This window comes from Dermacentor variabilis, chromosome 5, assembly GCF_050947875.1.
Source record: "Dermacentor variabilis isolate Ectoservices chromosome 5, ASM5094787v1, whole genome shotgun sequence".
Lineage (NCBI taxonomy): Eukaryota > Metazoa > Arthropoda > Arachnida > Ixodida > Ixodidae > Dermacentor > Dermacentor variabilis.
Window position 1 is genome coordinate 11630605 of NC_134572.1, and position 15675 is coordinate 11646279.

Consider the following 15675-nt stretch of genomic DNA (forward strand, 5'->3'; position numbering starts at 1 on the left):
GAAAGAAAGCTTCGCTTTAAAAGATAGAAGTGAGGGATAACAGAGCCAGTGTGAGACATTCCTTCAGTACCTTCGGGGCGCCGGATGATTCGGTGCATCTCGCTACGTCTCCGACCAGTATCCACCTGAAGGTACACTGATGCTAGTTGTCGGGATTACGCCACAGCCTCCGAAGTCGCAGGCCCGTTACTCGTTCTCGGAGGCCATGTTACATATGAGAAAAAGCTGGCCACTAAATAATGGCCCATTGTTATATCGGAGCACCACATGCTTTCGTATGTTGAAACTTTGGCTGACACTTCTAAAAAAAAATGCAAACAAAAAATGTCATTCCGTGGTCATATTTAAAGGACCCATTCGTTTAACTCGTTCTCGGGAAATGCTTCTCTATTTTGTCATCAATGTGCATGTTTCATTCTTCTTCCCAATCTCCTCCTAGATGATAAACATACCAGTCCGCGGCAACAAGCTATACAGTAGGCTATGACAAAGATAGCGTAAACGTTGTGTCTGTATAGGGGACACCGACTGGAGCGTTCATTAGACACTCCGAGTCTTGAATTGAATTGAATTACCTTCTCTTTCAAAGAGGCACGAAGTCGAGACTGAAGGCGGGTATACTTGATGTGGTGTCGTTCCCGAATCCCGTAAGAGTGAATGCACGTGAACATATGACCCGATAAATATATTTGAAGTAAAATGGTGATCTCCGATTAGAACTGGCCCTTGCGCCATGAAAACCCATTAATAATATTTGCAGTAGAATCAATGATCTGCTTGATGAAGTTATAACGCAATCGTCGGTTAGCAACAAAAAAAAACACAAGCGGAGAAACGCAACCGGTGATTTCCGATACTTGGAATGTGCTTTTGTATTGACGCTATTATCTTAAACCCCATTACTATAATAGGTGCCACATTAATTGTCGCTATTGTGGCGAATAAATATCTTATTTTCCCGAAACAATTGAACATACCACGTTTCATAGCCACAATGCAAAGTTATAAATCAAAATTAAAGACTACATCTCTCACGCAGCTGAAAGCTGAAATTTTGGAAATATATTTACGGAGAAATAACCTAGAGATTTGAGGTATTGAAGTCAGGGAGAGTGCAGACCTAAAGGCACTCGTTCGGTCCCTCGTCGCGAAATTTGAGCTTCGCACTTGCAACCATCAGCTAATTGAGGCTATTCACAGGATTAGAGGCAAGAAATCAGGAACTCTCCCTGTACCTAAGCGTCTTAGTAGCAGGATTTTTCAAGACAAGCGGTTAGAAAAAGGGAAGCACTTAGGAACTGGAAGGTATACAATAATGAGAATTTGTCAATAAATATGAAGAGACTGCCTTGGTTGACAAAAAATCAACCTAGAGACACGCACTATCTATTCGTATGGATGCTGAATGTAGAGTAAGAATGTTGGAAGGTGTCCCTTTAATTCGCAAACATCAGCGAAGAAGCCTTATGTAAACTTCCTGGCCATGTCTGAAAACTTTGTTACTTTTGCGGATTCTACCGAAAGAAAGCAAGTGTGGTCATTTGATAACTTGGGTTATGTTTTATTTGAACTGCTACATGTCAACTGCTACACTGTGAAAAGAAATTAGGATAGATTACAGATGTGCCTTCACTCGGTGTTATTGCACTTGGATGTTCGTGTATTAACAGAGATCAACGTAAATAGGTGCGAATATTTTCAATTTCAAATTGTCGTGTTTAATGTGTTTTCGCATCGAACGACAGTTAAGAAAAGTGGTGGTACTGTCGCATTTGTGAGAAAAATTGACTGACGATTACGATACTCTCTAACGCGAAAATTGGGCGCAGCTGTATACGTGTTTTCATTTCGATATACTGGCTGGTGTGAACAGCCTGTCTCTTGCGGCGCGTTGCAAACGGAGCGAAGTGTGGCGAAGCTGCCTCGCTAATCTGGGGATTGCGAGGGCCAGTGCACTCGAATCGCCCCACGATTCGTGGGCCCGATTCACCGCAGCAGACGCCGACAGACTTCCCAGACGACGCGCGCTACTCTGGCGCCATCTCGTAGCCATCGTCGCCGCACTACGCTTTTCTTCTTGCCCTTTCGCCATACCCTCCTCCTCCGCTTTCCTGCTCGCGTCTTTCATCTCCGCTGCCCTGCGCGTTCGCTTTCATCTTTCTCTGTGGTCGTTCACTCGGTTACGCCGACACCGACGCTCGCCGCAGGAACGGGTGCCTAAGAGTTGCGCTCCAAAGATGGCTGGTTATGTGACCGCGCACAAGTTTCATTTATTAAAGCGGAAGTACTACCCTATCCCTTGATAAGACTGATGAAGTGTAGTTATTCTGTGCAATTTACAGAACTAGAAGTAAAAATGCTCATATTTTTCTTGATGATCTGTCCAGCTTCCTAAAAAGAGATGGTACTCGTAAGTAAACCATTTTAGCCTGGGATATTAATGTCGACATTGCTGGCAAACGCATATCAGTAACGACAGACTATTTAACCCTGGAAGAAAGTCATGGCTTCCATATCCATACACAAGGTGTGACCAGGAAAGAATTTCTTGGCATCAAATTAACCCAATCATCAATACACCATATTAGTACAACAATGTCAGAAAAATATATGCTTGGATGCATTATTAAAAGGAAACTCGTGGACCACAATTTTATTGCATTGACAGCAATAGCGAAATCGATCATTAATTTGCATGCGTCAGTAGAACAGCGGTTCACAATAAATTTCAGAGAGGTAGCTAAACACATCAAGAATTCCAATTGTAGCTTTCTAATAAGACTCAATCACATTCGAACCTATGAACCTTCCATTTAAAAATGCAAATATATGTATAATTAAGCAAAAAAGAACGCAAAGCTAAAACGTAAGAGCCTGGAGAGTCCCTGGATAGAGGAGGAGATAATGAAATTTAATTACATAAAGAATAAGTTCTTAAAGAGGTGTCGAGATTATCCTAATGATGTTATTTTAAGGTAGGAAAATATGCAAGTATGAAACAAATTTCCAGCTAAAGTAGGATTGGCAAAGCATTACCAATTAAATCAGTTTACCTTTTTTAGCAATAATGTTATGAAAAATGGCAATTAGTTGATTCTTATACAAGAAAGCCATCCAAAAAGGACATAAATTAATCACTCATGTCAATATTCCCTAACCTCACTGGCATATACTGACTAATGCCTTCAATCAGTACTTTATTCATTCAGTAAAACAACTTCAAGACCAAGTGCCTCTACAATCCACTCAACGCGTCTTAAAAGAGTTCCTGTGTACACTCGGCGTTTATTTCAGAAGTTACAGCGGTTGAGTCATAGGAAGCAGTGTGTTCAATTCTTGTTAGATTTCCAGGGACCGACTTAATCAAGCTAAGAGATATGTTCCGCAATTTGTGACTTTCTTTAACACAGTGCTATTGTATATTATAAACTAAACAATTAGGACACGGGTATTATGGACCTAATATGATAAATCTACAGAGTACGATCAACCGCTCTATATGGCTTTCATAGGTTATGAAAAGGCATTTGATTCAGTAGAGATACCAGCATTCGTGGGGGCATTGCGTAATCGAGGAGTACAAGAGGCATGCGTGAATATCTTGGGAAATATCTACAAAGAATCCAGAGCCACCTTGGTTCTCCACAAGAAAAGCAGAAAATTGCCTATCAAGAAGACGGTCAGGCAGAGACACAATCTCTCCACTGCATGCTTAGAAGTATTCAAGTATTCAACTGGGAAGGCTTACGAGTGAGGATCAACGGAAATCGCTGGGAGAGGTCTTCGTCCTGCAGTGGACGTAAAGATAGGCTGATGAAAAAAGAAGATGTAGGCAGGTATGAAGACCAACGCTGTAAATCACTTTACAAGGGCTTGTGATCAGTGCACAACCACTACAGACCGACAGCAATGCTGAGTTCCTCAGCCTGTATTCTAGGAAAAAATAGTACATGAGAACATGACATCTTTCTGTGAGAAATACAACTTGCTTAAAGATTCACAATACGGTTTCCGCGGAAGTCGAATTACTGCAATGCTTCTTGAAGATTTTACTGACTTTGTGTGCCAGAGAATTGATAAGCATGTACTACTCACGCTTCTCGTCGACTTGCGAAAAGCGTGTGCCACGACTGACCATTTTATTATGGTTGATAAACTGGAAAACTTAGGCCTCAGAGGTCCTCTCAGCAGCTTTCTCAAAAAACTACTCCAGTCGCAGTCATTATGTTGAAATAGCTGATTCTGTCAGGGAGACGTTAGATACTACTTGCGGTGTGGCCCGGAGACCTGTGCTGAGGCATTATGGCTTAACATCTACATCAATGGTCTAACATGCCTGACCATTATTTCTGAAGTTTATTTGCCTGCTGATGATACTGCCATTGTTTTACTTTGCACAAATTATGATGTAGAAGCTCGTGTTCTACAGCAGGATATTATGTGCTTCTTAGAGTGGTTTATAGGAAACTGCATATTTCTCAACGAACACAAGACTAACCTACTATGTTTCCGTAACCCACACAATACATTAAAGCATTCACATCCAATATCCCTACACGACAGCAGCTGCCAGAACTCTTATTGCTCTCCTGTGACGTTAATACACCGTGCTAAGTATCTCAGTCTTAATTTCGATTACACTTTATCCTTGAATGCCATATTGAATACGTAGCAAAGCGGATAAAGCTACTTTGTGTAATTTCATATCTATTTGTGATGTATCCCTGAGAAAGGATGTATATAAGGCGTTAGGCGAATTCATTATTAGGTACAGCTTAACATTTTACGGTTCTCCATCTCACACCGTCATGGCCAGGTGATGATCGCTTGTTTACGTAGCAATCGGCGACGAAAACAAGCGATCATCACCTGGTCATGACGGCGTGAGTTATTAAGCGCTCGCAAATATATACCACACATCTCGCCTACGCCTTCTGAAGTACTACAATGCCTCATGGATAACTGGGGAGCTTCCTACGGAATGGAAGCTTGCGAAAGTTATTCTTATATTGAAGCCACGGAAGCAGCCGACAAATTACGCCTCCTTCAGACCATATCTCTGCTCAGCTGCGTAGGGAAGCTATATGAAAAAATTATCCACAAGCGAATAAATTGGTTCCTGGAAACTACAAAAGTTTACCCGGAGGAAATGAATGGCTTCCGGCAAAATGGATCCGCAACTGATAATGTCATTGCCTTGGTCTCATCCATTGAAAAGGAATTTGTCAGTGGAAACACAACTACTGCTTTATTTTTGGACATTAAGGCAGCATATGATTCGGTCTATCATAAAGCAATACTTGACGCTTTGGAAACCCTTGGTCTTGGAGGACCGCTTTACGCATGGATTCAAGACTATCTTCAAGGACGCCAACTTTTCATGTGTACCCCGGAGGGCACCACTGCGCTTTATACCGTCGAGAAGGGAGTGCCACAAGGGGCTGTATTAAGCCCGGTATTATTTAATTTAGTCTTCATCCATCTAAGAAGAAACCTGCCCCATGGCGTCAAAATCACACTGTATGTGGACGACATCTGCATTTGGAGCGCGGCGCGTTCCCGCAGTACCACCCAACAATGTCTCCAGAGAGCGCCAGCAAATATATCGACCTACCTAAATCCAAGTGGTCTGAAATTGTCCCCCGACAAAAGCGTTGCCATGGTTTTCACGCGGAGGTGTATGAAAAAATACCCACTAGTGTTGGGTGGTCGTGGCCTTCCATACGTCAAGACGCAAAGGTTTCTTGGAGTGATGATAGATAGAAACCTCACATTGTCGCCTCAAGTGAAAAAACTGAGTGAGAAGATTTCCTCGGCGTCGCACATATTCCGATTTTTAGCCCGATCACAGTGGGGCAGCAACTGTCGATCAATGGTGCTCCTCCATAAGGCCTACGTCGACGGAACACCACGGTATTACCTCCCGATCCTGCGCAAAATGTCTCCCACAAGCAAGAGAAAACTTGAGGCAGCACGGAACAACTGCGTTCACGTATGTCTTGGCCTTCCGAAGGGGTCGTCCCGTTCAGGAACTGTAACAGAAGCTAGATAGCTGCCTCTTGAAGTGCTATCTTCGCAGGAGACACTTTGGATTCACCTCCGCCACGTCATTCATACGAAGACTCACTTTTTAAGGGATGTTTAAATTATTATTAAAGGATATCTCTAGAACCTGTGCTACATCTAGCTTTGGGCAGGCCGTTGGAAGCATATCTATTTCGATTCCTGCTCAGGCGTCACAAATTATGCCTCGAAACATTTCACCATGGACACTATCCCCACTGGAAATCGTGCCATATATCCCTAGAATCAGTTCGAAAAAGAAAATACCTTAAGCAGCGACTTATCAAATAGCTTTGGAATATATGCACCAAGAATACGCAGCCGCAACGCACATTTTCACAGATGGCTCTACAACTCCACATCGCTCATCGTGCGGATTTTTATTCCCTCTACAGGGCAACGATTCTCGTTTCGTCTTGATCGAGCGACCTCATCTACTTCAGCGGAGCTATATGGCATTAAGGAGGCCCTTGTGTATGTACCTCGACAGCAGCCGCCAAAGACATAGGTGATTTTTACGGATTCAAAAGCAGCCCTACAAAGTATGTGGAACAGGCACAAGCGTTGCAATAATCAACTTGGAGCATTTGACATTGCTTACCTTCACCACAAGGCTAAGATTGCTGGGCATTACATCAAATTCCAGCAGATACCTGGCCATGCCGGTATTTCGGGAAATTAAAGAGCGGATGAAGCTGCCAGAAAAGGACTTCAATACCGCAATTTCAAAAGAACATGTTTTACAAAAGCAGACGCTTCAAACATGGCAAAAAATATGCCTATCAAGAAAAAGACCACCTCTCGAATCTGCCGCTTCACCAAGATAACCCAGAAATTAGGCCGAATTCCACGACCACTTCCTCGACACATAGAGACATTGCAGCACCCTCTTCGACTGAATGTGGCATACACGATCAGTTATCTGTACCGTATAGGGCTGACCACTAGCCCATACTGTGATAACTGTCGCAACTTAGAGACAATGGAGCACATACTACCAGAATGCCCCGCGTACCGCGACGAGAGACAATTTTTTGAGCAACAAATGGACATCTAATCGTTAACATTACCGAGCATCTTAGGTACAGTGCCCGGCCCTTCAAAACAGCGGCGGGTTTTGTATTTATTGTTCAAATACCTGTCAGAAATTGGTCTAATAGGAAAGCTTTAAAGATTGCACACTTCACATACAAAAGCCTAAATTTACCCGCCATGTCACCTGTAAATATTAGTATCAGGTCCACTTGGACATTTCATATTTATTTTTATTCTCTTTTTTCTCCCACTCTCCTCTGGAATCTTTTAATCCCATCCCTATACACTGTAGCACGTCAGCGGTTATATACGCGCCGGCAAAATTCCCTGTCTTTCTAATAAAGAGCCATCTCTCTCTCTCTCTTTCCATCTCCTTACATGTTCACTTATTAAATTCTATTCTACGTAAAATAGCGGTGCTCATTGTACATCGAACACATTGTGTGGAAGGTTCATTAGACTTTATGAACTGCTTTAGCATGCTGGATGTACATAGGCAATTTGCCTTCCATGTTATATACAAAAAAGATGGAGGACGCTTAACCTTCGCCTTTAAGAGTGGAACGCGATAGCATTCAAAGATCCCTGACTGCTTCTCACGCTTCCCGGCAACTGGAGCGTATGTAACGTAATGTTTGCCTGAAAATGCTGGCCGCGAGCGCTATGCATGAAGGCCGGCTTTCTGATAGAAACGCGGCCTCTTACGTGGGCCGCAATGTGGCTGAGGCGTGCGCAATCTGGAGGTAATGCAAGAAACTTGGCGCGCCGCTCCGTGGCCCCCGAAATACTCACGCGCCAGCGCGTGCAAATGGCGGACGCCGTGGCAGGTCTATGAATTGTAGAAATGCCGTAAAATTGGATTCTTTGAGTTTTTGAGTAACAGAATCATGTTTTCTCGTATAGTCAAATTACAATCGGACGCTATCATGTCTGTAGATTGTAAGTCGTACTTTACGATTTTTTACGTACTTTAGTTTGAGAAATTTAATTAGCTCAGTAGCGTCCTTGCGCCACATGGAGGGCCTGGGTACGAGTGATCCGAAAATCTTTGCCAAAAAGACGTCCCACACCGGATTTTCTGTGACACTACTACTGCTACTCTACTACCTTCAAATCTGAAAATGTTAGAGAAAATACCCCTGTCACACGGGCACCTGCGAACTCCGTTGAGCATGAACGGAGATTGGCGGCAATGGAGTTGCGGCCGTGCTGCATGGCACAGGGCGAGCTTTCGACGGGCGCCGCACGGGATAGAAACGGCGCTGCTGCGCTTCCGCGTGCAACTGTTCATATATACGGTCGCCGTTAAAGTAGTCTGTGTATGTTTTTAACGCAGTATGTAATACTATAAAATCACAGCGAGAAACTTTGCGGTACGTTACCGCAAGACTTTTGTTTTCCAAGCATAGCGAAGTTGCAAGCGATGCTGGCCACACTGCGCTCTTGCTTTCGTGCGTGGGCAGCGCGGGTCACGTTGTTGGGCCGGTACGCTTCCAGTTGTGGTTCAGCTGTGCAATTGTGCGTGTCTGTGAATTCGCGGTGAGCTCAACTGCTTCTAGATGAGTGACGAAAGCGAGGAGGACGATAATGCGCTTTTGATCGCTCATGGTGCGTGTCACCCGGAGAAGTTACCCGTAGGGCTTGAACGACACGTTCGGCTCGCGTGCGTATAAAAACAAACGAAATGGTTTCCCGATGCGGTGTGCGAATTATTGGCGTAGAGGGTACAGGCGCTGATGCCCTTAAAAACAAATTAAAACTTCCATTATGTGGCATATATCCAAAGGCAAAAAAATAATAATGCTAAAATTTGTAAATGAGACAGTTACAACGATTTTGCTAGCATGGTTTTCCGCGAAACTGTAGCTACCTGGGAACGAGACTACTCCATCCAACCGTAATGGTCGTTGCCGAACTCTCTTTGCCCGATATCTCCATTTAACTTCTTTGGCGTAAGGGAGACCGTGTGACACGGTGCGCTACCCCATTGGCGTAAGCACGAAGGAGTTCAATGGAGTTTGTAGGTGCCCGTGTGATAGGGGTATAAGACATATAGAGGAGTATGAACTCCTTCGGGTATTCACAAAATATGAATGGAAAAACCGCCCTCTTTATATTTCATTTTATTTGACTGACTTGCAAACTAGCTTTTCTACAAACTCATTTCAACAAACCTTAAACTTCATGAGGTCATTGCTTATGCATTTGGACATTTGAAGAGGCATGAAAAGAAGCAATATTTATGCCCACTACGTGCTTTTGCTTCGCTGCACACTTTCATCAATCTGCTGGCTACGTGCACGTTTCTTTTTAACGCATGTTTTTATTCTCTGGTCTGTGTTAAGAATCTGAAGATTTTCTTTATGTTACTGTTTACATGCATGAAGCTGGTGTGTTTTATTATTTTAATTACTTTGCTTTATGCATTACTTACCTTAAGTCGCACGGTTATTTACGCATGCATCTATCCAGTTGTGATATTGTTTACGAGATTCTGTATAATATGGTGAAATTGTTATGAATCCTGTGCATTCTTCTTTTTTCCTTCCTACATGCTCATGAACTGATACTGCCCAGTCACGCACACAAGCCACAAGGCTTATGCGCACGGAATTTACTGATATCTTCATTTGTGCCCGAAATTAACAATATATTCTATTCTATACATTTCAAAACAACGAAATATTTACATGTAGGTTGTATCCAACATTTATTAGATTAAACGATAGCTTAGAAATAACCTACAACTTTTTTATTTATGTTAGTAACTCGTGGTCACGGCATTAGTATCTCCTAACCTAGTAGATGTTCCTGATTTTGCCTATCTTTTTTCTAAGCTCCCTGGTCTTGTTTAAAGTAACTGTCACACAATTTTTATTCTTCAAAACAGCCTTCAATTAGACAGAGCGTCAAGTGAACGGTAACAATGGGCTTCGGAAACAGCGGAAGCGACGTTGCGTCACGTGCAAATATGTCTTCCGTGCAGAGCAACGTGACTCGTTGCTCTGCTACGTGCAACGTTGTCTAAGCATGGTGGGGGCCTTTTTTATCAGTTACTTTAACTAGAACTCAGCGGATTCCTATTCGCGGCTAAGCATATATTTAATAAATGTATCAATAATAAGGAACCGCAGGCATTGAACTGCAAACGTGTCGAGCAGCGCTATCTGTCGCGTTATCAAGGCGCCATTGTGTGGGGCAAGTTTTGACCCGCCCCCTCCTCCCCCCCGTGACGAAGTACGACGTTGGCGTAAATACTGGCGCTCATTATCGTCCGTAGGACTCGCTCCTTCGCAGCCTAACCATGCTAGGCACGGCAGCGTTGGTCGTCTGGACAGTGGTCGCCTTGGGTGCCACTATCGGCATATTAAACCTGCTGCGGTGAGTGTCATCGTTTGCACGGGTGGCTTGGGGTGTGCGTGAACGGGTAATAACTCGTCCCGCCTATGTATATCAATATACAAACATGCAGCGCGTTGCAAAAATCGAACGGTAACGCAGGAGGACCATAATGCGGAGAGTCTGGGTTAACAGAGACGGAGCGGTGAAATCTTGCGTATAGTGTAGATCGGCCTTAAAAATTTCTTTAGTAAAGAGAACTTAGAGCTGCTAACAAAGGCGCTTTTTAACTCAATTAAATACGTCTGCAGTGCTGGCTACTTCGTGCTCGTGAAGAATTGTAAATCTCGTTGTCCCCAGTGGCGTAGCTAAGTCGTCTGGCACCCGGGGCCCATAGGTCTTCTGTCAACCCCCCCCCCCCCCCCCTGGTGTAGTCGAGGAAGGCGAGGATATCGACAATTTCCGGGTTTCAGCACCAGTACATCCGCGTTGGATACCGCGCACGTTCCCCGGGTCCCCCTCTCCTTCGCTTTCTTTCCCAGAGATCGCGAATGCAGCAAATATACACGCTGTTTTTCCTGCGCCAAATAACACATGGTGCTGCACTTATAACTTGTGATAAGCCCATGTGCACATATTCTGTCAGACTGTAAGGCTTGGCAGCCAATACAAATGCGGCATAGTGGAAAATATGCCTCACGTCACAAGTAACAAAAATATCTTTATAATAAAGCTTTAATTACCAATTTTAGCGGCAATATTGCATTTGCAAAATTGAAGCCCGACATTCATATCTTACCCAACAACAACTTCACAAAAAATTGTCGTAGGTACTATGGCACGCAGTATTTTGTCTGTTGGCAGCCCTGAACGAAAGCGAAAATTAATTCGTGTGTCAGTGACGCTGATCTCCCCACCCTATTAGAAAACGCTACCTGCCTCCCCGCTGCGCGGACGCCAATGCTATGACAATTACGAGTTCTCTTCATTCTGATCAATATACCCTTGTTTTCATTTGCTGCTACACGGACAAACTGATTATCCGAGCTGCGGTACCACTGCAAGATTGGGAGCAGAATAGAGCGCGCTTCGCGTCGATTCTTGGCGTCACCATAAGAAAAGGAAAGAAAACGCCGCGATGAAGCCCGTGCCAGCGAAAGCTTGCACTACTGTTGGTCTGCACTCGAAATGAAGAGGATTAAGGGATCAACGTCGCTGGTCCACTATTTCATACTTCTTTCGCTGCTGCCCTATACTGGGCGCCGCCCGCAGTGCCAAAGTACTGCAGGTTGTAGCAGCCAAAACGATCTTGTTTAAGAAGTTTTTGTCTACTTAATAATATGACTTTGTGTCCTAAATTCTCGAATGGAACTGCTTCCTCTATAAGTACTAATTGCGGGATTATTAAGGATATGGTTATTACTTATGTGCCATATTTTTCGCGCTACTGTGTTCCTAGTAATCACAAAAAGACATAGCTTCATAGAATCTCGACCTGGGAATATCCTTACAAAATTCACCTTTCTTTTTATATATAAAATTCTGTGCAGCTGATACAGACACTGTACTTGCGACATGAAGTCACACAACAACAACAGTTTTCTGAAACTTTCGAGGGTAAGAAGGAAAGCGTGAAACATAACGGCAGGTTTCGCAGCGGCTTCTCGGAGCGAGCGGGAGAGGGTAAGTAAAAGCGAGCCGGACATCGCGGCGGGCCCGTGACTACAGCCTGTCGAGTCATACACCGCCAAACTCTTCGGCCGAACCGAGTCTTAAGACGATCCAGAGAATCCCATTCGCGACTTTTGACGGCCCCACTTATGCAACGTCGCTCTCAACGAACGCTTCGCCGTAAACGTGAGCGCCGGGCGCGGTGGTTGAACGCCCTCTTACTGCTCTCTTTGTTCGTCTTCGCTGCGCGTTCTGAACAGAAGAGGGACCCAAGAGCCCCAACGCTTTACAACGCCTCAATGTATGTTTAGCGACTCCTGCTCCCAGCATGAACGCACAGCACGAGCGCACCCCACATGAAACGTTCCGCTAAGGCGAGTAGTTTAGCGACCATTTCGCGAATTAAATGTTTTTTGCCCGCACATTCGTGCAATTATTCCGTGGGGTGTTGATAGAGCTGCAGCCGACAATTCTGCGGTGCAACGCATCAGGTGCGTGAGCTCGGGCTACTGGATGCCGGAGCATTCTTTGCGATTTGCGCCCAGTCAAGCCGGTGGAAAGAGGGGTGTCTTCAGGCGTATATGACACCCCCCCACTGGCCCCTTGCACCCGGGGCCCCCGGCCCCCCCTGTTGCTACGCCACTGGTCCCGCGTATAATTTCCACCTTATTATAATTAGCTTCAAAAAGCAAGGACGCAATGGCAAACGCAGGTTTTGCATAACCACCTGACACAATAGACCTTTTTCTTTATTGACATGTTCGCATTTCTGCACTGCGCTGCATATATCTGCCCGACTAATGGTGGTACCGGTCATTCTTCAAATTAAGACGAAGTACTACTTGCACATACTGGGGGCTCGTCTCCTGTGTGTGGTTTCCTCACGAGAGCGACGTCTATATTTTCTATGAGATAGTACATGCAAACTGTGCTAGTATAGGCTGTTTCCAAAAACTTCTACGCCTCCATTAATTGGCCAAACTGCATCGCAGGAAAGCTAGATTTACAATTAGGAGAATGAGAGATTGGTCACACATGCGGAAAATTCCATATCAACCGTCATAATCTGTCGTACTGTTACGATGTCCAGGAATGATTACGAATGATCCCCTAGAAACGAGATACTGACTGGTGCGCCAAACTCGTTGGTTCTTGTGCGCTTATTATTGGTCCTTTAGAACAATGGTTTGTGTGAACAAATCATCGAGCCTGATAGAAACATACGGCTGGTTGTTCACCTGGAACGTTGTTTCTTTGGGTATTCGCTCCAGTGATCCATGTTGCCATTTAGCTTCTTTCTGGGCGCTGACAGGATTTTCAAGCATGAAATGCTTATTGCTGCCGTTGTCGGCGACCTTCAAATAACCTTGAGCCAAAAACCAGAGCCGCTATCCGGGCAAACTGCAAGAACAAAACGTCATCATCTGGGCAAGCAGTCAAAACTTAAGAAAATGCAGTCTCTGGCTCCCACCCCCTTGTACAGGACCGTATTACATACGCTAGTTATTGTCCAAACAAGTTAAAAAATATTGCTTCGGAGTTCTTCCTGATGTTTGTTCACAATATTACTCAAGCTATAACTTCTAGTGCGCTGAAGTTTTCTTTGTCATTTTCAATAGCGACGTTCAAAAGGCAAATACAGGACACCATACACTCGATTGTCGTCTTTTGGCGCTGAGACAGGTTTACCTATTCAACGCCATCGGTCCCTGAGTTCCACGGCTCGAGAGATGGCGCCGCGCTGCGTGGCCAAGCCGGCAGCATCCGGCGCGCTGCGGATGGCTGTTTGGCCGAGACGACACTTGCAATGACGTTCAGTTCAAAACAAGTTCGTGTGCTGTGGTGTGGTGGCGTGTGCCGCCGCGAACATGCACTATAACCATTTTAAGATTATGGCTATCATCATCTCCAACCATTCTGCTTTGCCGGTAGCCATTTCGTGCTTACATCTGCTCCCGATTACGGGAAAGCCATAATTTTTGCATTCGTGCGCTCAACAAGACCGTTTGTTTTGGGCGCGCAGGGTATGGTTCACCTGTGGTGCATGCTCTTCTCTGTCAAGTAACGTGTTGCAGCTCATGACGTGAAAATACTGTGGTTGTCTGTTACCACAGTTTTCGACGTTCCGAATGTGAATATAGGATGTCCTCATCAAGGAAGCGTAGCCTGTATTCCGTTGACCTGTCTGTTGCAGCACGCGTAATGATGAATCTCGTGATGACATTAACTTCCGTTATGAAGTAGTTGTTGGTATGGTGCCGGTAACTTTTTTAGTGTCTACAGTTCTTCTTCTTGCTTCTCCGTTCTTTAGTTAAAAAAGTGAAGTCTCTCGGATGATTCTTGGCAGTGATGATCAAAGGCAGACAATGGGCGATGTCCACCAGATGTATAATGAATGTTTATAGCTAAACATTTACATGTATATACATTGCGGATAATGCGAATGAATTACAACTTGAATAATACAGTAACAATGTCTCACTCTTGGATTGTCTCAATGACTGTGAATACCCAGACTAATTTAGACGTTCACTGTACGGAGCCTCACTGATCTATCAGCAAAAGTGATTTCAGCCAAGTCTGAAGGACAGGATATCGTCTAGATTATAATGGTCAAACAGACAAAGAAAAAGGGCGGTGGGCCGTTGGCCCGTCCCACAAATACAATTGCCTATAAGGGTTCCAATTTTGGTAGGTAACAATCCAATGGGACAGGCTTTCGCTTAAAAGTTAATATACTGGAAAACAAAGCTGTCTTCCTCCTTTCTACAACTACGTTTCTCTTTCCTGTTTCTGTGAAGTCAATGACAACCTCATCGAAAAGATATAGGTGCGCACAATTTATTGTCAGGCCATTTCAAACCTCGGCGGCGTCTCTAGCCAACAAAGGACTCGGGAGTCAATGCCAAAACAGCGGGTACCGCAGTCACATTCAAGGTTTGTCAGCGTGGAAAAAAAATTACACGCAGAATCTCCTGTGGGAGTTACCTAAATGATGCGTAAGCATTTGCTACTAATCACTTGCTGTTTCGTCGTCGTATGCTGCTATGTTTGGTATACCTGCAAGAAACAGCGCGAAAGAATCGTGAAAAGGAGAAGCGCGATTGCAATACTGAACTGTTAACTGAGACCAGCATGAGATGACGAAGAGGCGAGCAGTAGCAATGGTCACTCATGTTATATGATGGTGCGTCTGGATGATGCCGCTGCTCCGTGGAAGTCGGGCACCGGCCGAAGCGTGCTGTAGCACGTTACGTAATTGAACAGTCTCGCGTTTGGTAGACGTCGTACGTAGACGTGGTCGATGACGCTATCTCCTCTCCATGCGAACCACTTATCAACCGTGATAAAGCGCACTCTGGCGGCGGCTGCATATGGCGGAGCCGCGCGAGCCCTGTCTTAAAAGCGATCTGCGATGGGGCCAAAGTTCGCCGAGGGCTGATAAATGGGGTGGGAAAGACAAGGAGCTTAACCGGATAAGATTCTGGTTTATTACCCTGCATTGGGGTAGGGAAGGGGAAATGAAATATGGAAATAATAGCGGAAAAAAAGCAAAGACAAGAAAGG

The 15675-nt window shown here is 44.6% G+C and overlaps 1 protein-coding gene across 1 annotated transcript in view; it reads left to right on the top strand.

Annotated features, from left to right (window-relative positions):
• Positions 1-10369: 10369 nt before the first annotated feature.
• LOC142582247 (cytochrome P450 3A43-like) overlaps positions 10370-15675 on the top strand; it is a 111582-nt gene continuing 106276 nt past the window's right edge. The window contains exon 1 of the mRNA XM_075691712.1: positions 10370-10479. Within this exon, the coding sequence (XP_075547827.1) occupies positions 10403-10479 (77 nt within the window). The 5' untranslated portion in view covers positions 10370-10402. The remainder of the gene's footprint in view (positions 10480-15675) is intronic.